Raw genomic sequence first — 20,935 nt, 5'->3', positions numbered from 1 at the left:
CCGCGGAGCGGGACACGGCGCGCGAGATGTTGATGGGCATCGTCGCCGAGCAGCTCAGGGAGCGAGACTCGCTCGAGGGCGCCTTCGACGGCCCCGCGGCGCCCGCGGCCATCAAGCCCGCCGCGCCGGCGTCCGCCGCGCCCATGGAGGTGGTGATGAAGAAGCTCTCGGGCAAGGAGTTCTACAACAAGGAGACGCGCGCGGAGGCCAAGGCGGCCGTCGAGCGCGACCACGCGGACGCGGGCGGCAAGGAGAAGCAGGCGCTCATCCAGAAGGCGCTCGGCGCGGGCTGGAAGGCGCTCGACGACGGCGCCAAGGCCAAGTGGGCCGCGGACGCGCCCGAGGTCGAGGTCAAGAAGAAGCGGGCCCGCGAGGAGCCCGCGCCGCCCGCGCCCGCGCCCGCGCCCGCGCCGCTCCCCCCGCCCGCGGGCGGCAAGAAGGTCAAGTTCTGGGTCGAGGCGCCGGCGGCGGGCGTCGACGAGCGCGAGTGGGCCTACCGCGCGCACGCGCTCAGGGGCGCGCGGCGCGTCCGCGACGACGACGCGTGCTTCGACGACAAGTGCGCCGTCTGCTACGAGGGCGGCGACCTCGCGTGCTGCGTGAGCTGCCCGCGGGTCTTCCACGTCAAGTGCCTCGAGACGCACGTCGGCGCGGAGTTCGCGCCCGGCGCGGCCAAGCGGGGCAAGGACCTCGGCGGGAAGAAGAAGGGCCCGGGCCGCCCGAGGGCCGGCGACCACGCGCCGGCGGCCGCGGCCGTCGTCGCCGCCGCGGCGGCGACCGACGACGACGAGTGGCACTGCCCCGCGTGCCTCGCGAGCCACGCGGAGACGTGCGTGCACTGCGGCGAGGGCGGCGACGGCGAGACGCGGCTCCTGCCCTGCGGCGCGTGCCCGCGCGCGTACCACGCGCGCTGCGCCCGGGTCGGCGAGCCCGGCGCGCTCTTCGTCGCCGCGGGCACGGCCTGGCGCTGCGTCGGCTGCGCGGCGGCGCCGGCGGCGGACGACGGGGTCGACGCGTCGCTCGACGCGGCGCTCCGCCTCGGCGCGCTCGCGGAGATCGAGCGGCTCTGCGCGCGGCTGCCGCGGGACCACTTCGCGTCCGTCTTCGGCACGCGCCTCGGCCGCGTCCGCGCGCTCGCGGCGGAGGCGTCGGCCGCGGGCGCGGACGCGCGGACCGCGGCGGCGCTCGACGGCGCGCACGACGTCGCGGCGGTGGCGTCGCGGCTCCACTTCGACGTCACGGTCCGCGGCGACTCCGCGGGCGGGTCCAGGAGCCGCGCGTGCGTCGCCGCGGACGCCTGGGCGCGCGCGGCGCCCGCGCTCGCGCGGCTCGCGGCCGACGGCCTCGCCGCGGTGCCCGGCGCGCTACGCTCGGAGGACGTCGCCCGGGCCAAGGCCATGGTCGAGGACTACTACGAGGACGTCGTCCACACCGTGTCCCAGCTCAACCTGAGCGAGGACCTCGTCAACGGCGGGTTTTCGACCTTCAAGACGCGGGACCGGGGCCGCTTCGACATGGTCGTGCCGGGCCTGGCCCAGCTCCTCGAGGCGGCCGGCGCCGCGTGGATGCCCCTGGTCAAGGCCCTCCTCGGCGACGACGCGCGGCTCTGCCACGCGGGCTGCATCACGGCGCTGCCGGACTGCGCGGGCCAGAAGTGGCACTCCGACGGCGACCACGTCCACGACAGTGTGGAAATCAACCACTGGTTTGGGGGGTCCTGACCAAACTTCAGAACTCTCTATCTCGATCAAATCGACGTCGATTCGGCTGATTTTTGGACGCATCGATTGCTTTCGTCGAGTTCTCGAAGCACAGCAGAAAACCTCGCGTCGAAACGGTCGCACATTGAAGTCGGGTTGAAGATTTGATTTCCACACAGGTCCACGACGAGATGCAGCTCCCCGCGCACGCGGTCAACGTCTTCGTGCCCTTGATCGACTCGGGCCTCCGCCAGGGCGCGACGGAGTTCGTGCCCAAGACCCACTACGACTGGTCCGCCGACGAGCGGCCCGTCGTCCTCGAGGCCCACGCGGGCGACGCGGTCATCTTCGACTGGCGGCTGAAGCACCGCGGCCTCGCGAACAAGGGCGCGGCGAACCGGCCCCTGCTCTACATGACCTACTCCAAGCCCTGGTTCGTCGACAAGTACAACTTCTCCAAGGACCGCTACGAGGACCTGCCGCCGCTCGTCCCGCGGACGACGCGCGAGGGCCGCTCCGAGCGCCGCCAGGCGTCCTGAGGACGCCCGCACCGGCCGAAGGGCGCTATCCCCCCAAAATCCGAAGACCCCCGACCGAAGACCCGTAAGACGGAAGAAGACCACCCGAGACGCAAGACCCTTAGCCCCCCCGGACGCCGTTCGTGATTTCGCTCATGGCGAGGGAGCCCGTCGAGCCGGCGACGTTCTCGTGGGCCGTGATGCGCGCGTGGAGCCGCTTCTCGTCGCGGAACGTCGGCGGCCGGAGGTAGCGCGGCCCGTCGTCGTCGCCGGCGCTGGTCCCGCGGGGCCGCCGCGGCGGCGGCCGCGCGGCGGCCGCGGCGCGCGGCGCCGCGGCGGCGCCGTCGCCGCCGAAGCCCGCGAGGTTCCCCAGCTCGGGCAGGGGCGCGCGGCGCGAGTCGACGTGGTTCGCCGTGCGGAAGCGGTGCATGACGTCGTGGATGCGCTTCGCGTGGTGGCTCACGGAGCGGTGCTTCGAGGGCCGCGCGGCGCGGACCTTGGCCTGTGTGCAAATCAACCAGTGAGCTGGGACGTCGGGGCCAAACTTCAGAATTCTCTAGCTCGGTCAAATCGAAGTCGATTCGGCTGATTTTTGGACGGATCGATTGCTCTCAGCGAGTTCTCGAAGCACGGCGGAAGTGCTCGTGTCAAAACATTCGAATACGCGCACATTGAAGTCGGGTTGAAGATTTGATTTCCACACAGACCTTGGCGACGTCGAGCGGCGCCGTCGCCTTCCCCCGGAAGACGTTCGGCCGGTAGTTCTGGACCTCGGAGCGCCGCGGCGCGCCGCCGTCGCCGTAGGTGAAGACCTCCGTGGGCCGGAAGCGCCGCACGTGGAGCGCCGGCGGCGCCGGCGCCGCGACCGCCGGCGGCACGAACTTCTCCAAAGCGCGCGAGTAGGACGTCGCGGGCCGTTTCGCGCCCGTGCGCTTCGGGGCCTTGGCCGTCTCGACGGTGAGCCGCGTCGCGAGCGACGGCCCGCCGAAGAGCGTCGACTCCTGGATGGACTCGAGGCCGGAGAAGGAGTTGCGCGCGGACCGCGTCGCGACGGGCTCGGGCGCCGCGGGCGGCAGCCACGTGACGGTGCAGAGGGGCCGGTCGTGGGCCTCGACGAGGCGCCGGTTGCCCGCGTCGCTGAGGTAGCCGGACACCGTCGTGCCCAGGGACCGCTCCGCGAGGGACTTGCCGTAGGGCGCGGTCGTCGCGCGCGCGCACGTCGCGTCCCATAAACTCGGCGCCTCGAGGCGCGGCGCGCCGGGGAGCGGCGCGCTCCGCGGGCCCCGGAACGCGTTCCTGCCCTCGCGCTCCGCCTCGAGGAGCTCCGGGGCCACCTCGCCGTCCCAGGACAGCGCCGAGACCCAGGTCTCTAAATCTTTGTCGCGGAGGTCCACGGTCTCGGGCTCCGCCTGGGCAGGACAAGGGTGATTCAACGTCGCTTCAACGTGAGTGTTTCGCGCGCGCGCGTTCCAAAAAAAGCATCTACGCTTCGAGACCGTTCCGAGAGATGATCGCTCGTCCAAGAATTAGCCAAAACGAGTGGAAAACGGCCGAGATATGAGCCTTTGAGGTTGGGAATTTCGCTCTCTTGTCCTGCCCTGGGCTCCGCGGCTCTGGGCCGCCGCGGCGACGGCGCGGGCGCCGGTGCCGGCGCGGCCGCGCGGCTCAGGCGCGTCACCGTCGGCGCGAGGGGCGCCGACGCCGCGCCCTGGCCCGCGAATGCCTTCAATTTCAGAAAATGGGACGCGAAGGGCCGGAACGCCTGCGACTTCGCGAGCGACGAGCCGAGGGGCCGCTTCCGCGCCGGCGGCGACGCGGGCGTCTTGGCGGAGGCCGACGACAGGCTCCCGCCGTCGTCGCCGGCGCTCACGGACAGGCGCCGGCCCGGCGTCCGCTCCGGCGACCGCGGCGCGCGGGTCCGCGTCTCGTCGCGCGACGGCAGGCGGCCGCCGCGGCTCGCGGACGCGCGGCTCCGCGTCGCCGCCGTGTCCAAAATGTAGGTCGACCGCCGCTCCGACGCCCAGTCGCGCGCCTCGGACGCCGCGAGCTCGCGGATCAGTTTCCCGATCAGGTCCCCGTAGACGAGCAGGGACCGCCGCGTGGCCCGCAACGCGGCCTCGCGGCGCGCCCAGGACTGGACCTTCTCCAGCGCCCGCGTCTCCCGGAAGCGGAGCGCGAGCGTCGCGACGTAGGCCTCGTACTCGCGGCGCCGCGCGGCCTCGGACGCCGCGTCGCGGCGCCGCGCGGCCGCCTGGAGCCGCGTCGCGGCCTTCACCCGTTTCAGCGCCCGGAAGAGGGGCGCCGTCTCGCGTCGCGCGGCGACCACACGCGACGCCGTCTGGAGCGCCACCGCGGCGCGGACGCGCGCGTCGCGGCGCTTCGTCTGGTCCGTGAGGTCGTTGACGATGTTTTGCCCGCGGAGCCGCATCTCCCGCAGGATGTCCTCGCGCATCATGGCGTCGCTGACGCGCCGCTGGCGCGTGGCGTGCAGCGAGCTCCGCCGCCGCGCGCGGTGGATCGTCGCGTAGTCGTCGTGGTACGTCTCCTCCGGCGCCGTGCCGCGCGACCCCTCCGCGAAGTCCCGCGTGCTCGCGAAGGCCGCCGCGGCGGCCTCGATGGCCTCCTCCTGGAGCTCCGCCGTGCGGCTCACGCGCGGCGCCCGCTCGGGCCGCTCGGGCCGCTCCGCGCGCGCGCCCCGGATCACCGTCGCGAGCGACCGCGACGACTCGGCCCTGTCGGGCGACGGCTCCGCGCCGTCGTCGGAGCCGAGCACCATGCCGACGTCGTCGCTGCTCGCCGTGCCCCGCGCCGGGTCGTGGCCCGCCCAGTCGCGCGCACCGCGCAGGGGCGTCTTGTCCCGGACGTCGTCGCCCTCGGAGAACGACCGCCGGAGTCGCGGCTCGCCCGCCGCGTCGAGGCCCGAGAAGGTCCGCGGCCGGCCGCGGCCGCTCTCGGGCCGGCCCGCGGGCCGCGACGCCGACGGCGGCCGCGACGGGTTGCGGCTCGACACCGTGCTCGAGCCGGGCGAGCTGCCCACGTTCAATTGGCTCGAGCTGTCGTAGCCGCTCAGGTCGTCGTAGGCGCCGCCGTCCTGGGCGCTCGTCGTGATGTAGGGCACGTTCGCCCGCCGCTGCCACGCCGGCGCCGCGAAGGACTGGCGCTGCGCGCGGGCGTCGTCGTCGTCGTCCATCGCAGCGGCACTTCGACGTTATGACATAGCTTGCTTCTCTGAAGCCTGCAGTTTCGCCCGGCACCATTGGCTGGAACAGTGGAAGCTGAAGTCCAACCCGGCTCAAGTCCCGGCTTCCGCTCGGGCTGCCGGTGCTCTTTGAGCAGGGTGCTTACGGGCGGCAAGCGTCGGTCGGCAGGTGACGTCGAGCGCCTCCGGCTTTCTCAGCGCCTGCCGCTCTTGCCGTAGGTGTCGAAGCGCGTGCCCGCGTGCCTCTCCGAGAGCGAGTTGTCCTTGAGGACGAGGACGGTCCTGTCGAAGAGGACGTGGACGAGGATCGTGTAGGTGCCGAAGCACACGGCGTAGTGCAGGAGGAGGACGCGGAGGAAGAGGGCCTTGTGGTGCGTGCCCGCCTTGAGGACGGGCGCCGTGGCGAGGATGACGGCGAGGGAGCACGCGAACGTCATCGCGAGATCGCCGCCGACGAGCGCGTGCGATGCGACGTCGTAGTCGACGAAGGCGTCGAAGCCGTGGATGATCAGGGAGGTGTGGCCCGTGTGGAAGGCGCGGCCGTCGGCGACGCGCTCCTGCATGAGCCAGGCCGTCGTCGCGACGCAGGACCCGATCGCCGCGACGAGGACGCGCGACGCGCGCCGGGAGACGGACGCGGCGTTCTTGAGCTTGAGGATGTCGTCGACGACGCCCTCGAAGAGCTCGCGCGGCACCTCGAAGCGCCGCTCCACGGACTTGCGGTGGGGCACGAGCCCGCGCCAGGAGCAGTCCGCGAGCGTCGCCTCGAACTCGAGCAGGAAGCCTGTGCCGAAACCAAATCTTCAACCCGACTTCAATGTGAGCGTATTCGAATGTTTTGACACAAGCTCTTCGGCTGGGCTTCGAGAACTCGACGAGAGCGATCGATCCGTCCAAAAATCAGCCGAATCGACTTTGATTTGACCGAGCTAGAGAATTCTCAAGTTTGGTCAGGACCACCCAAACCAGTGGTTGGTTTCGGCACAGCAGGAAGCCGACGGCCAACGCGTTGAGCATGATGTTCAGCGGCCCGTCCGCGGACCCGATGAGGAACGTCGTCGCGTTGAGGTAGGAGATCGTCAGGCAGATGCGCAGCACGTGGATCCAGGCGCACAAGAAACACGCGCGTCGCGTAGCGCCGCTTGTTCAGCAGCTCGCGCGCGATCAGGCAGCAGATCACGTGGTCGTCCTTGAGCCGCTCCACCGTCGACAGCGTCGCCATGACCACGACCATCATGAGCGACACGGCCGTCGGGATGGGGATGCCGGCGGTTAGGTGCCAGATGTGGGTCCAGACCGTGTAGTAGGGCCGGTTGCCGAACCCGAAGACCGCGTCGTCCTCCCACTCCATGTACTCGTCGACGACGCTCCGCACCGTCGTCATGCAGAGCATGGACGCGATCATCGTCAAACTCACCGTCGCGACCATGAGGACCATGTCCCAGGGCAGCGGCTTGTCGTCGGGGCCCGCGAGGAGCTCGCTCTGAATTCTCGCGTAGTACATCGTCGACGCGCGTTCGACGAAGTCCGTCACCATCTCCTTCCGCCGTTCGCCGTCCTCGTCGACGAGGAAGAGGTCGACGTCGTGCGCGGCCTTGTCGTCGGGCTCCGCGACGTCCACCTCCTCGACGGCCGCCGGGGGCGCCGGGGGCTCGGCGTCGCCGGCGGATTCGCCGTCGGCCGCGGCCGCGGCGCCGGCGTCTGCCTCCTCGTCGCCGGCCTCGTCCTTGCCGTCGACCTTCTCCTCGTCGAAGACGTACTGCTCCGCGACGACGGCGGCCACCGCCGTCTCCTCCGGCGCCGGCGCGGAGGAGTGGAAGGGGTCGCACTGGAAGCACGTGTAGTGAACCACGGCCGGCGGCGGCGGCGGCGGCGCCTGGGCGGCGGGCGGCGTCTTCTTCGACTTGCGGTGCGACCGCCGCCGCTCGCTGCGATGGCCGCCGGACGGCATGGGTGCGAGTACTCGGGCGGCTCGGGCACGCGGATTTGGGGCAGCTATCGCAATGCCTATCGCATGCGATTTACAAATCGGTAGTTGTTGAAGCACAGTTTCCTCGTTTTTGAACATTTTGATGGTGCGCGCGTCCACACCCTCGAGTGACACGCGCTACAGCTAAAAAGGATTATAGTGATCGCGCGGCCTCGGCTCTCCAGGGGAAGCGCGTACCGCCAGAGCTGTCCGGTATTTGCCGGACCGCGTGAAGTCGAGATTGAGATCGCCCGTGCGATAGGACTCGATGTGCGCCGCGACGGAGCCCGGGACACGCGCGCTGAGCAGGATCACGCGCGCGGTCAAGAGCAATTTGCGCCTGAAGTCCGCGCACGCGCAGAGTCGTTTGGACACGAAGCGCAGGGCCGCCCGCGGGTCTGACCGCACCGCGGCCAGCGCCACGCTCTCATCGTCGCGGAGTCGCTTCGAAGCGAAGCCAAGAGCTGCTGGCGAACGTCGCACCGCCTGTTTGACGAGGTCAACGTCGTCGCGCAGGCGGTGGGAAAAGTAGGACAGCGTCTCGCCGTGGATGTTGACGCAGGCCACGGCGTAGGCGCGGTCGTCGGCTTGGAACAACCCGAAACCAGCGATCCCCGTCACAGAATCAAGCACGTCACAGCAATGACATGCGCACAAGGTCAGACCGGGCGGCGGCAAGCCGCGCGCCTTCAGACGCAGCCAGGCGGCCACGAAACGGCGTCGAGCCTCTTCCCCGACACGCACTGTCTCGAAGTAGACATCATCACCATGTTGTACGTTACCAATTTGAAATTCGATCGGTTCATCGAGACCGAGGTACTCGATGAGCTCGTCTCCGTTGTCGAAATAATAGAGCAGACGTTCGAGGCTGTACCCCACGCGTTCTACCACGCGCTGGCAGATGCAGGCGAGTTGAACGTCGAAGTCGTCGGCATCAGGTTCTTCATCGTCATACATTCGTCTAACGTCTTCAGTGAGCCAGGCCCGGCAGTGTCTCAAGTGAAGAACTTGGATGAGCCGATCGTAAAAGCGTCGACTCTTTTCTCGTAGGTCTTTCAGCTGTTTCGCTGACAACTGCTTTTCAGCGCCAACCTGGATGTTCGCGGGCGACTCCATATCAACGTGTCGACTAGGATGGCGTCAGTTTATCTCAGGGCCGGCGAGAGCAGCTGAGCCATGCCCGAGCGGATCTCGATCGGCTCGCGCGCGCGCCGCCGCGCCCCTGCGGAATCGTCCCGCTCAGCTCGACCTACCCGCCGCGCGCGCGCGCGAGGTACGTGAAGGCACGCGGGTTCGGCCTCATAGCTCTCGAGGTACGCGGTCTAAAGAGCCCTCGACGCATTCGCGTGCGCACGGCGCGAGATCGTTCGCGCCGCGCCCGCGACAGCGAACCGCGACGCGATGGAGCTCTCCTTCGAGATCCAGCTCCAGTACCACGCCCCGGCGCGGGTCGACGGGAAGAAGGTGGTCCTGCACGCCCGGCGCGACGTCGACCGGCAGACGACGTGGGACGACGTGGGCGCGTGGGCCGCGGCGACGAGCACGTACGCGGCGCGCGCGTTCGCGCTCGAGGACGAGAACGGCGCGCCCGCGGCGGCCATCCGCGTGTCGCCGCTCGCGTGGATCAAGCAGGACCAGCAGCGCCGGCCCTTCCGCACGGTCGTCCTGAAGCGCCACGGCTGCGACGACGACGAGACCTTCGAGCGATCCGACGTCGTCGCGTCCGCGCACGTCGGCCTCGTGTCCAACACGATCAACTCCGGCGTCGACACGACGACCATGCTCAGCGAGTCCATCGAGAACTCCGTGCAGCACAACGCCACCGTCGTCGAGATCGCCGTCGTGCGGGACGAGGGGAAGATCCTCATCTTCGACGACGGCGACGGCATCCCGCCGGAGCTCGTCGAGGCCATCGCCAAGCCCGGCGCGTCGACCGTGCGCGACGACTCCATCCAGGAGCCCGTCAAGGGGCCCCTCAAGTCCGCCGCCGGCGTCCCATTGTCTTATATTTCGCGCGAACCCGTCGCCGCGCGCAGGTCCGTCGCCGCGGGCCGGGGGTCGCGGCCCTTCGGCGCGCTCGACGCGCCCTGGGGCCGCTACGGCGTCGGCCGCTTCAGCCAGCTCCACGGCACGACCACGCAGGTCCGCTTCACGTCCGTCGCCAAGGGCGTGGCCAAGGTCGTCGTCTTCGCGCAGGACATGGCGAAGATGATCCACAAGAAGCAGATCGAGTACGACTACGCGGCCTACCGCCACGGGTCGCGCGAGGCGGCGCTCGAGATCAAGCGCGTCAACACGGTCTTCGGGAAGAAGCTCAACGACGCCCACTTCACCTGCGTCGAGATCACGAACGTCGGGTCCGCGTTCTTCGAGGACTGGGACGCGAACCGCGACACGCACCTCGCGCACCTCGCGGAAAAGTACGTGCTCCACACGGCGGGCGCGGCCGGCGACGCCGCGCGGTCCTGGCTCGAGGCGCTGGGCGTGCTGCCCGAGGCCGCGGCGACGCGGCGGCTCTGCGGGCTCGTCGTCGACGGCGCGGACCTGGGCGTGTCCGGCGCGACGGTCGGCGGCGCCGTGGCCAACAAGGTCGCCGACGCGGCCCTGTTCGCGCGGAGCCGCGACGACGCGGAGCGCCTCGCGCGCGTCACGGCGCTGGGCCTCGACGACGCGGACGGCGCGGAGGTGGCGACGGTGAAGCACCTGAGCCTCTACTGGCCGACGATGGGCGGCGCGTCGACGATGCCCGAGTGCCTCGCGGGCGCGCGGTGCCTCGTCTTCTGGAACGGGCTCTACCTCCGCGACGAGACCTTGTATCCCTGGTTCGCGCGGCCGCGCGAGGCCAAGGGCCGGCGCAACGACGCGCGGCTCGACGAGAAGATCGACTCGCGCGTGACGAACCTGCTCTTCCTCGAGTCGACGCGCCTCTTCGCGCCGGAGATCCACAAGCGCCACCTCCGGGACAAGGACGAGGGCTACCGCGCCTTACACGAACCCCGCGAGGCCGACGCGCATTTGAAGAAGCTCCGGAAGTTCGAGGTCGAGCAGCGCCTCGAGTGGACCAAGGCCTTCGACGAGGACGAGAACTACCCCCACACGGAGGACTCGTCCTACGTCATGGACTTCCGGGGCGACGGCATCCTGCGGCGCTGCGGGAAGCTGCTCTACCGCGGCAAGGATCTGGAATCGGGGCTCCACGTGTCCTACGAGATCAAGGGCCCGGGCAAGAAGGCGCCGGAGCTCGGCTTCGGCCGCGTCGTCGCCTTCTTCTGCGACGCCCAGGACGCGACGGCGCCGGGCTTCTTCGTCGCCGCGAGCCCGCTGCTGCCGTCCGGCGACGTCGACTTCCCCTGCGACGCGGCGGACCTCGAGCGCCTCGAGGACGCGGGGCCGGGCGCCTGGTGGCACGAGAGCTTCGTCGCCTGCCCGTCGGCGGCCATCGTCGACGTCGTCGGCGGCGACGACGCCGTCAAGGAGGCGGCGAAGAAGTTCCCCGCGAAGGTCCACGCGCTCCGCTGCGGCGAGCACGACGTGCCCAAGGCCGAGCAGGGCTGGAAGGCCTCGGCCTTCGACGACTTCACGAACACCATGTACTCGCACACGACCGTGCCGCCCCTCGTCTTTTCCCTGACGACGAAGACGACGAAGAAGGGGCTCCAGGCCGCCGGCGTCGAGCTCGAGCTCGTCGCGCAGCCGCCGTCGGGCGACGAGGTCGTCGTCGCGACGGCGCCCTGCGTCGACGGCGCCTTCGCCCTCGAGAAGCCCGAGCCCCTCGACGCCGTCGGCGTCTGGGAGCTCTTCGCGCGCGTCCGCTGCGCGCCGGGCAAGATCTGGACGCGTCTGTGCGACGTCGAGCGCGAGGGCCGCAAGGCCGCGAAGGCGCCCCTGAGCCTCGACCAGCTCTGCAAGCGCGACGACCCGGACTGCATGCGCCGCGGCGAGCCCGCCTTCTCCCGGAGTCTAGCGGTGAAGCTCCAGCCGTCGGAGCCCCTCGAGCTCCGCGTCGAGCTCAAGGGCAAGCGCCGGCGCGACCAGCACGTCGAGCTCGGCGGCGACCTCGAGCCCCTCGTCATCACGTTCCACGACGCGCGCGGCGCCGAGGTGGACGAGGACAGCATGCGCGTGAAGCCCGGCGACTTCGACGTGCGCGGCGGCGCGACGCGCGTCTGGTTGGAGGTCGACGGGAACGAGGTCGACCTCGACGCGAGCCGCGCGAAGCTCGAGAGCGGCAAGGCCGGCGAGCTCGTGCTCAAGGGCGTCGCCGTGCCCGAGGGCGCCGTGCCGCCGGGCGGGTCCCTGCCCCGGGACGTGCGCCTCCACGCGTCGCTCGAGCCCGTCGTCGAGGGGTCGTGGACCTGGGTGACGTACCGGCCCGTGCCGGGCGGCTACGCCGCGGCGTCCGGCGGCCGCGGCGCGGGCTTCGGCGAGACCTTCCCGGACCTCGCGGCGCTCGAGGCCGCCGTCAACGCGCGGCCGGCGCACTGGATCGTGCCGCGGACCGTCGACGGCCTCGAGACGGCGGTCTCCGCGGCGCCCGCGCGCGTCGCGCTCGTCGAGCCCGAGAGCCTCGACGGCCTCGCGCCGCGGGCCTTCGTGACCGTGGGCCTCGAGCTCACGGCGGCGTCGGGCCACCGCCTCGAGGACTTCGAGGGCTACGACTTCGAGGTCGGCGTCGTCGATAAGCGCGGCGGCGGCGCGCGCGTCCACGCGCAGATGGGCCACGACAAATCCGACGACGGCGTCCTGCGCCAGAAGGTGCGCCTCGAGGCGCCCTTCGGCTGGTCGGGCACGCTCCGCTTCGCCGTGCAGGGCTGCGAGTGCTTCGCCGACGCGTCGACCATCGACCGGGCGCTCGCCGTGAAGACGCTGACGGCCGAGGGCCTCGCCGACGCGCCGGACGGCGGCGACGCGCGCTGGACGGCGGCGGCGGACGGCGGTTTGGGCGCCTTCGACGCCTCCGAGCTCCACCACACGTGGCTCCGCGCGGAGGTCGTCGACGGCGACGGCGCCGTCGACGCGAACTTCCCCGTCGCGACGGTCGCGCTCTACCTGCGGCTCGCCGGCGGCGAGACCTGCAAGTTCTTCACGCCCGCCGCGCTCGAGGACGGCGCCGCCGTCTTCAACCTGAGCGCGCTCGTGACGCGGCCCGCGGGCCCCGTCGTCGCGGAGCGCGAGCGCGGCGCGTTCGCGCTCGTCGCCGTCGTCAAGGAGGCCGACGGCGACAAGGCGACGCTGCTGGAGACGGACGCCATGGCGTTGACGCTCAAGGCCGGCGCGCCGGCGAGCCTCGAGGTCGCGCCCCAGGAGGCGCTCGCCGTCGGCGACGCCGCGCGGCCCTGGGCCGTCGCGATCCGCGACGAGTGCGGCGCGGACGCGTCCGGCGGCGACCCCTTCGTCGCGACGCTGTCCTGCGACGACGCGCGGGCGACGCTCGAGGCGACGCCGACGGCGCTCGTCCGCGACGCCGCGACGGGCGCCTGGACGCTCCCGGGCGGCTGGCGCGTCAGGGGCCGCTTCGTCGGCGAGGACGCCGGCTCCGGCACGTCCGCACGCGTCGACGTGGCGCTGACGCTCGCGCGCGGCGGCGTGTCGTTGGACGCCGTCTGCGCGCTGAACCTCATCCCGGGCGCGATCACGGAGGTCCGCGCGGACGGCTCCGCGCCGAGCCTGAGCCGCGGCGCGCGCTTCCAGAGCCCCAAGTGGACGTGCTTCGACGCCTGCGGCAACCGCTGCGTCAATGGCATGGCGGAGATCAGCTGCACGCTCGCGCTCGACAACTCGGACAACCACTCGGGCGTGCCGTGCGAGCTCGCCGCGTACCGGAAGAAGAAGAAGAAGGCCGGCGCGGACGTGGCGCCCCCCGCGGGCGTCGTCGACGAGGCCGGCGTCGTCTCCTTCGGGGAGCTCGTCATCGACACGGCCGGCGGCGCGCCGCTACCGAAGCGCGCGAAGGCGATCCTGACGCCCCAGTCGCCGGACTTCTCGGACAGCGTGCAGGTCGACCCCGTCGCCGTCTACGTCGACCCGATCGACCGGCCCGTCGCGCTCACGGTCTACCGGCGCTCCGAGGCCGGCGTCGGCGAGGCCTTCCTCGAGGGGGAGGTCGGGGGCTGGGGCGACACGACGGTGACGGAGCTCGCCGACGGCGCGGTCGTCGAGGTGCCCGCGGGCGAGGACGTCTGGGACCACGTCGCGTTCGTCGCCGTCGACGAGGCGGGCCAGCGCGCGCGGCCCGACGCCGTCGAGGCGCCGCTCCGCTTCAAGGCCGGAGGCAAGGGGTCGTGGCAGCACGTCCAGAAGCTCCGCGAGACGTCGAAGACGACCTGGTTCCAGCGCTCGTCGCCCGACGCGCCCGCGGCGCTCGAGTTCACGCTCGACGGCGGCGGCAAGCACGCGGCGACGCACGCGACGATCCACGTCGCGCGCGTGCCCGGCGAAGCGCGGCGCATCGTGCTCGAGCGGGCGCCCACCGCCGCGAGCCACAGCCTGCTGAGCGTGAGCCAGGACGACGACACGCCCGCGCCGGCCGCGTCCGCGCGCTACTACGTCTCCGCGTTCGACGGCGACGACGCCGGCGCCGCGCGCTGCGCGTGCGCCGCGCGCGCGACGGTGGACCTCGACGACACCTTCGGCGAATCGGAGCAGATCACGACGCTCACGCAGGCCGACGCGCCCATCGGCGTCGAGATCCGCTCCTGGCCCGAGGGCGACGACCCGGACCGCTTCAAGCTCCGCGCGTACCCGGCCGACGGCGTCGCGCTCGCGCTCGCGCCCGACGCGCGGACCGTCGTCGAGGTGCGCTTGGTCGACAGGACGGACAACCGCCGGGCCATCGACGGCGTCTACCTCGGCGTCACGCTCAAGCTGTTCCGCCACGGCCACGAGGACGACGTCGACGGCGTCATGAACGTCAACACCGTCTTCCCGCTGGGCCTGACGAACGACAAGGCGCGCGCGTCGCGCGACGGCGACCTCCGCGCGAAGCGCGAGGCGCTCGACGCGAAGCGGCGCGACATCGTCGAGCTCGAAAACGCGTACCGCGGCCTCAAGGACCGCCGGTCCAAGGCGGCCAAGGCCGCGGCGGCCAAGGCGCGCGCGGCCGACGACCGCGCGGCGCGCGCGGACGCGCGGCGCGAGGCCGCCGCCGCGGTCGCCCGGCTCGAGGCCGAGGAGCAGGCGCTCGAGGGCCGCACGGACGCGCCGCGGCGGCCCGCGCGGCTCTCGACGAACGCCGCGCGCGAGGCGAAGCTCGACGACTTCCGCGCGCGCTTCCAGCGCCGCCTCCGCCGCGACGGCATCGAGGACCACTGCGTCGGCTTCCTCAGCGAGCTCGCGACGATCGACGACGACGGCGACGCGAAATGCGTCGCCGCGCTCTGCGGCAACAACATGCTCTACGTCACGTCCGACGCGGCGCGCCGCGCCGCGCAGGCCGTCGCCGAGCGCGTCGGCGGCCTCGTCATCGACGTCGTCAACGTGTCCCTCGCGCGCCGGGGGGCGAGCTGGGACGCGGAGCGCACGCCGCGTACGATCCGCAAGGCCTTGGCCGCCGCCGACGGCGCCGCGGCGCTCGCGGCGGAGGCCCTCGTGCCGCGCGCGTGCGACGACATGAGCCGCGTCTTCGCGCAGCTCCTCAACAACTACAAGGCCCTCATCTTCCCGGACACGCCGTCCCTGGAGCGGGCCGAGGACGCGCGCGACCAGGCGCGCGCCGGCGCCTGCGACTTTTCGCGCATCGCGCGCGACGCGCCGGGCGTCGCGCTCCGGGCGCACGGCCGCGCGCGCGTCGGCGGCGCCAAGGACGAGCCGCCCAAGTTCGAGTTCTCCTCCGCGCGCGGCGGCGTCGAGCAGCGGCGCGCGGCCATCGCCGCGGAGCTCGAGTCCGCGCGCCGCGACGCCGCGGCCGACGACGGCGACGACGGCGACGACGACGACGACGCCGTCGAGGACGACGTGTCCGAGGCGGACGTCGAGGCCGCCAAGGCGCGGCTCGACGCGGCGAAGAAGGAGGTCAAGGAACTCGCGAAGGAGCTCGACCGCCAGCGCCAATCCACAAAATCGCCGCGGTCCGCCAAACGGCCCGCGTCCGGCGTCGCCGCGGCCGCGCGGCGGAAGAAGCAGGCCGTCGCGCCCTCGAACCGCAAGCGGCCCCGCGACGCCGACGCGACCGACGACGAGGACGAACCGCCGCCGGAGAGCATCGCGCTCTAGAAACTCCCCTTCCCTTCCCCCCCTTCAAGCAAGCCTGCGTCTCATACGCTTAGACGAGGTCGATGTTCGGGTCGACGTTGGGCCGCCGCTTCGCGGCTTCGTCCTCGGGCCAGTCCCAGGCGTGCTCCGCGGGCTTGTTGTAGCGCAGGTTCGAGATGTCGGTGTCGAGGCGGCGCTCGTGCTCGAGCATGCCGTAGATCGCGTGGCGGATGGGCAGCAGCCGGGAGTACATGAACTTGACCTTGACGTAGAGGATGGGCTTGGCCTCGCCCGGCGGCGCGTCGCGCGCGTCGCCGGTCCGCGCCATCGCGAGCGTGAGCGACTCGTTCCGCTGGTGGTCGAGGTCCGAGAGCGCGATGGCCGTGGTCGCGAGCTTGACCTTGCGCCGCGTGTCCGTGAGTTCCACGACGAGCGACGCGTGGATGGACTTGATGGGCGCGAGCGAGAAGGTCTGGTTGAAGACGAGGTCGCGGCCCGCCGCGCGGCCGCCGGCCGCCGGGCGCGCGCGCGCCGCGCGCGAGAAGAGCGCCCCCGGCCCGACGGAGCCCTCGTATTCCGCGGTCCGCATGCGCCGCAGGTCGCGCACGGCGACGACGGCCTTGACGTCCCTGGCGGCGACGGGCTTCTCGCGCGTGCCGACGTCGTGCGCCTCGAGGATGACGAGCGTGACCATGCCCAGCGCGAGGTCCGGCGTGCGCTTCGAGTAGGACACGCCGCAGTCCTCGCGGAAGTCCTCGGCCTCGAGGTAGCGCTTGTACTTCTGCCGCTCCATGCGCAGGTCCATCTGCAGATTCGCCTTCCGCGCCTCGAGGTACGCGAGGCGCCGCGCGCCCTCCGCCGTCAGCGCCGCGTCCCCCCGCAGCGCCGCGGCGCGGTCGACGTTGCCGACCTTGCGGTCGTCGTCCTTGCGGTCCTCGGCGCCGCCGCCGGAGCCGTCGTCGTCGTCGTCGTCCGCGAAGACGGGCCGCGTGTGGCGGCGGACGACGTGCGCGTTGCGCCGGAGGATGTCCGACGCGACGTCCTCCGACGACGCCACGAGCGGCACGACGACGCGCACCATGCCCAGCGCCTGGACGAGGGCCAGGAACGCGAGGATGCGCTGGTTGGACGAGAGCGCGCGCTGCGCCTCCTCCGTCGCGAAGACGACGACGCCCGCGTTGACGAAGATGGCGAAGAAGCCCGAGGCCCGCATCAGGTCGCTCCAGGCGCCCACCGTCTCCGCGCGCCTCGGCACGGGCCGCCGCGCGCGCCGGCACAGCCGGAACGCGTCCGCCCGCAGCTGGAAGAGCACCTCGACGGCCGCCAGCGGCGGCACGATGAAGAGCACGATGGAGAAGTTGACGACGAGGCCCATCTGCAGCACGATGGCCTCGTAGTCGTCGAAGTTGCCCTCGTCGGGCTGGCGCGCCAGGACCTCGGCCGCGACGGGCGGCGCGCCCGCCGCGTCCTCGTCCTCGACGTCGCCGAAGAACGTCTCGTAGAGGCACGCGACGTAGCGCGCGAAGAAGATCGTGAGCATGAGCGCCCGCGCGTCGCGCACGCAGCCCGGCGCGGACGGGCCGACGCAGTCGAGGTAGCCGAACTTGCCGAAGAGCGTGAACGCGAGCGCCGCGTAGTTGTTCATGACCTCGAACGCGAATTTCTTCGCGATGAGGTGGTCGACGTAGTCCGACTCCGTCGCGTAGTTCTCCGCGTCGTTGAGCCGCGTCGCGAGGCCCGCGTAGGAGCGCGACGCGACCTGGATGAGGAACGCGAGCGCCGGGTTCGCGAGGTACGCGACGTACGTCAAGCCCCCGCTCGACGAGCTCGAACTCGGCCGCGAAGACGCCCGCGACGCAGCACAGCAGCAGCACGACGGCGCCGAAGAGGACGACGGCGTTGCCGAGCTTCGTCGCCTCCCGCTTCGACTCCGGGTACCAGGTCTCGCGGTGGTTCGTGATCGGTGACAGCTTCCGGGGCTCCGCCGGGTCGCCCTCGAACTCCGGGCGGAAGATCTCCCGCTCGCCGTGGCCGTAGGTGCCCCACTTGAGCGAGACGAGCGTCTGCTCCAGGGCCCAGCCCTCGACGTAGGACGCGGACCAGGCGACCATGAAGACCGCGAGGCCCAATCGCTCGCCGAGCTCGCCCACGTCGCCGTAGGTGTAGCCGATCGCCGCGCCGGCGGCGCAGACGACGCAGGGCGTGCGCAGGCACAACCCGTAGTAGCCCGCCCAGGCGAAGTAGAGCGCGACCTTCTCGCCAAAGTAGGCGCGCGCGAGGCGCAGCGGCTGCGCCCAGGGCCGCGACAGGTACGCGCAGGCGGTGCCCGACTCGTAGCCGACGCCCGAGACCTTGGGCGACCCCGCGAGGTCCCGGTCGCAGGCCCACCAGTAGACCCAGGCGTCCTGGAAGTCGCGGAGCCGGACGCCGTCGCCCTCGGACGCCGCGTGGAGCGGGAAGCACGCGGGCACGAGGCCCTGCTCCACGAGGACGTCCAACAGCAGCCGCTCGTCGAGGAGCCGCTTCGTCAGCAGCAGCCGGTCCTTGGGCAGGAAGAGCGACGGGCCCCGCGCGGTCGCGTACGTCTCGAAGAGGTGGCGGTGCGCGGGTTTGTTCTCCCAGGACGCGAACGCCGGGTACGCGTTGGTCACGGGCACGCCGTCGGCGACGCGCTCCAGCACGTGGACGCGGCGGCTCCAGTGGCGCGGCCCGGGCTCGTCGCCGTCGAAGACGGCCATGTCGCCCGGGCCGATCTTCCCCGCGTGGTACCTGGGCAGGAAAAGAGTGCGAAACCCCAACTTTGGAGGCTCCTATCTCGATCGTTTTCCGCTCGCTTCGGCTAATTTTTGGACGAGCGATCATCTCTGGGAGCGCTTTCGACGCGTGGATGCTTTTGCCGGAACGCGCGCGCGCGGAACACTCATGTTGAAGCGATATTGAATCACTCGTTTCCTGCCCGGCGTGGTACAGGTCCTCGAGGAGCTCGTTCGCCGCGGGCTTGTCGTAGAGCCGCCCGTCCTCGTCGAGCTCCGGGAACTTGCCCAGGCCCTCGTCGTGGCTCCCGAACTTGAGCCAGAACGCGCGGCCCGGGTCGACCTCCTTCTTGAAGCGCAGCTTGTACTTGTACTTGGACGCGGCGCGCTCGAGCGCCTTGGCGCGCGCGCGCGCGAGGCAGTAGACGCGCGTGCCGCAGGCCGAGATCTCCGCGCGGACCTGCAGGCCCTGCGCGCCCCCGGACAGGATCTCGACGGCGAGCTCGCGCGCGAGGTCGCGGAACGCGTCGAGCGGGATCGTGTCGTCGGGCCGCACGTCGTCGACGCGGAAGCGCTCCCGCCAGGCGGACCGCAGTTTCGCGACGCCGGCCTCCTTGTCCTCCTCGTCGCCGGGCGTCGCGCGGAACCAGACGTCCTCGGCGAACTTCCAACTCGCGCGCGCGGCGTCGGAGGACCCGTCGACGACGTGGCCGGGCCGCGCGAAGATGATGAGGAAGTCGTAGCCGTCGAAGCCCGGGTCGAAGGACGGGCCCGTGGAGCCGGGGGGGAGGTAGGACCGCATGGACCGCACGCGGGACCGGTCCGACGGCATCTTGTAGCCGATGAGGGGCTCGTCGAGGTCCTTGGACGAGGAGGCGCCCATGATTAAAGAGGGGGCGCTCCCGGGCGTTCAGGGCGGGGTGTTCGCAGTCCCTGACGCGGCACGGGGCGGCAACGCGTTCAGGGGCGGACGTGGCGAGGCACCGGGGGCGCGCCGCGTTGAGTTTCGACCACCCTCGAAATCCTTGTGGCGAAATGTGTCCGATCGCGAAATGTGTCCGATCGCTGAACCGAGGCCTCCAGACGCCCCTCGAGACCACCAGAAACCTCGAAACTGACTCGCCTCTGATCCCAGGCCCGTCCCCAGTACCGTCTTACGTTGGGCGGGCGGTCCCGGAGCATGGACGCGAGCGCGCGGCGGCAGACCGTCGACGATCGCGTCCGCGGATGCGCCCGCGAACCCGGGCCCCCTACGTTTAGAGACGCGTCAAGGCAAATTTACTCCGCCTTCTCAAGATCTTCTCAAGTGAAATTTCCTCCAGCCGGCGGTGCGGACCTCTCGGTGCCACCCGACCTCCCGCCGGCCGACGACGGCGACCCGACCGACGACGACCGGGCGAGCCCGACGCGGTCCCCGCTCGTCAAGGGCCGCTCCGTCCGGGACTCGTAAGGGAGCGGCGCTCGTTTACTCGGGGGGGGTTAGGCTTCACAAGGTTCAATATGCGTCGTGCTTTGATTGCTTGGACCATAGAGTGTCCATGTCGTAGGTCAAAAGTGGCCGAACCGTCGCGAGCGCTCGAGTTTTTGGGCGAGGTATGAAGAGGGAGAAGGTGTTGGTCACCATGTCGGGACGCGGGGCGGCACTACAAGGATGAAGCGGGCGGGGCGGCTCGCGTCTTCGAGGCGCACGGCAAATTTACTCAAACTCTCCATCGGGGCCGCCTCTTAGCGAGGCCTCAACTACCTAGGTAGGCTCAAGTGAGGAATTTTGAGGCAAAACCAATCGAGGTGCGATCGCGCCGGCTTGGCGAGGCCTTTGACCTCCTTTGGCGCGCGCTCGGGCCTCACACGCGCCGCCCATATCCCCCCAAGAGGCCCCGGCTCGCCGACCGATCGACGGCGGCGATGCCCCCCCGACCGCGCCGCCTCAACCTCGCCGCCGTGACGTCCGCGAGGTCGCCGACGCCGGCGGCGAGGCGCTCGACGGCGGCGTAGTCGCGCGCAAACTGCCGGGCGACGCAGGCGCGGCCCCGCGGCGACAGCGCGGTCGTCGCGTCGGCCCCCGACGCGTGCGTCCGCGCTGCCGGGCGCTACGGCGAGGTGACGAAGCCTTCAAGGTCGCTTCGTTTGCCCTGCGCCAGGAGGCTACCTAAAAAACAATACCCGACGGCATGCCGGATTTTTGGTGCCGGCGACCGGCGCCCACCCACCCACCTCCCGGCCAATCAGCGAGCTCCTTTTTCGTTGGTTGCCTTCAAGTTGCCGCGTCGCGCGCCGCTGGTTATCGCTGAATTGCCACACCGCGCGCGCGGGACCGCGCGGCGCCGCAGTTCGACCGGGAGTCGCCGGTGCCGCTGCAGGAGCCGCCACCGTGCAGCCGCGGGTCAGCCGACGAAAGCCGGGCGCGGCCCGACTCGACGAGGACACCGCCGTGGCCCATGGCACCTCCTCCCGGCTCCTGGCGCGGCGCGGGACGCTGGACGCGCGCGGCCTCCGCGCGCGCGCGCGCGCGCGTTACAAGTACCCTTTAAGTACACGTCGCTTTTTTAAAACCCGACCTTCCGCGCCCACCCACCCACTGGGGGATGCCGTCGGATCTTTTGTNC

At 71.4% G+C, this 20,935-nt stretch overlaps 2 protein-coding genes across 2 annotated transcripts; one reads left to right on the top strand and one right to left on the bottom strand.

Moving 5' to 3' along the window:
* Positions 1–2,339: 2,339 nt before the first annotated feature.
* AURANDRAFT_72337 (hypothetical protein) lies at positions 2,340–7,548 on the bottom strand (the record flags this gene model as incomplete). The annotated part of the gene is made up of 5 exons (XM_009041916.1): positions 2,340–2,720; positions 2,926–3,627; positions 3,897–5,378; positions 5,690–6,201; positions 6,516–7,548. The coding sequence occupies 5 exons, from the start codon at positions 7,483–7,485 to the stop codon at positions 2,340–2,342; spliced, it is 4,047 nt and encodes a 1,348-aa protein (XP_009040164.1).
* Positions 7,549–8,787: 1,239 nt separating this feature from the next.
* On the top strand, positions 8,788–19,072 carry AURANDRAFT_66655 (hypothetical protein; the record flags this gene model as incomplete). Its single annotated transcript, XM_009042021.1, has 3 exons — positions 8,788–9,365; positions 9,423–15,510; positions 18,770–19,072. 3 exons carry the CDS (start codon positions 8,788–8,790, stop codon positions 19,070–19,072), a joined length of 6,969 nt encoding a protein of 2,322 aa, XP_009040269.1.
* Between the last annotated feature and the right edge of the window lie 1,863 nt (positions 19,073–20,935).

The sequence above is a fragment of the Aureococcus anophagefferens genome (assembly GCF_000186865.1).
Source record: "Aureococcus anophagefferens unplaced genomic scaffold AURANscaffold_25, whole genome shotgun sequence".
Classification (NCBI taxonomy): Eukaryota; class Pelagophyceae; order Pelagomonadales; family Pelagomonadaceae; genus Aureococcus; species Aureococcus anophagefferens.
This window is presented reverse-complemented; position numbering and strand designations above follow the sequence as displayed.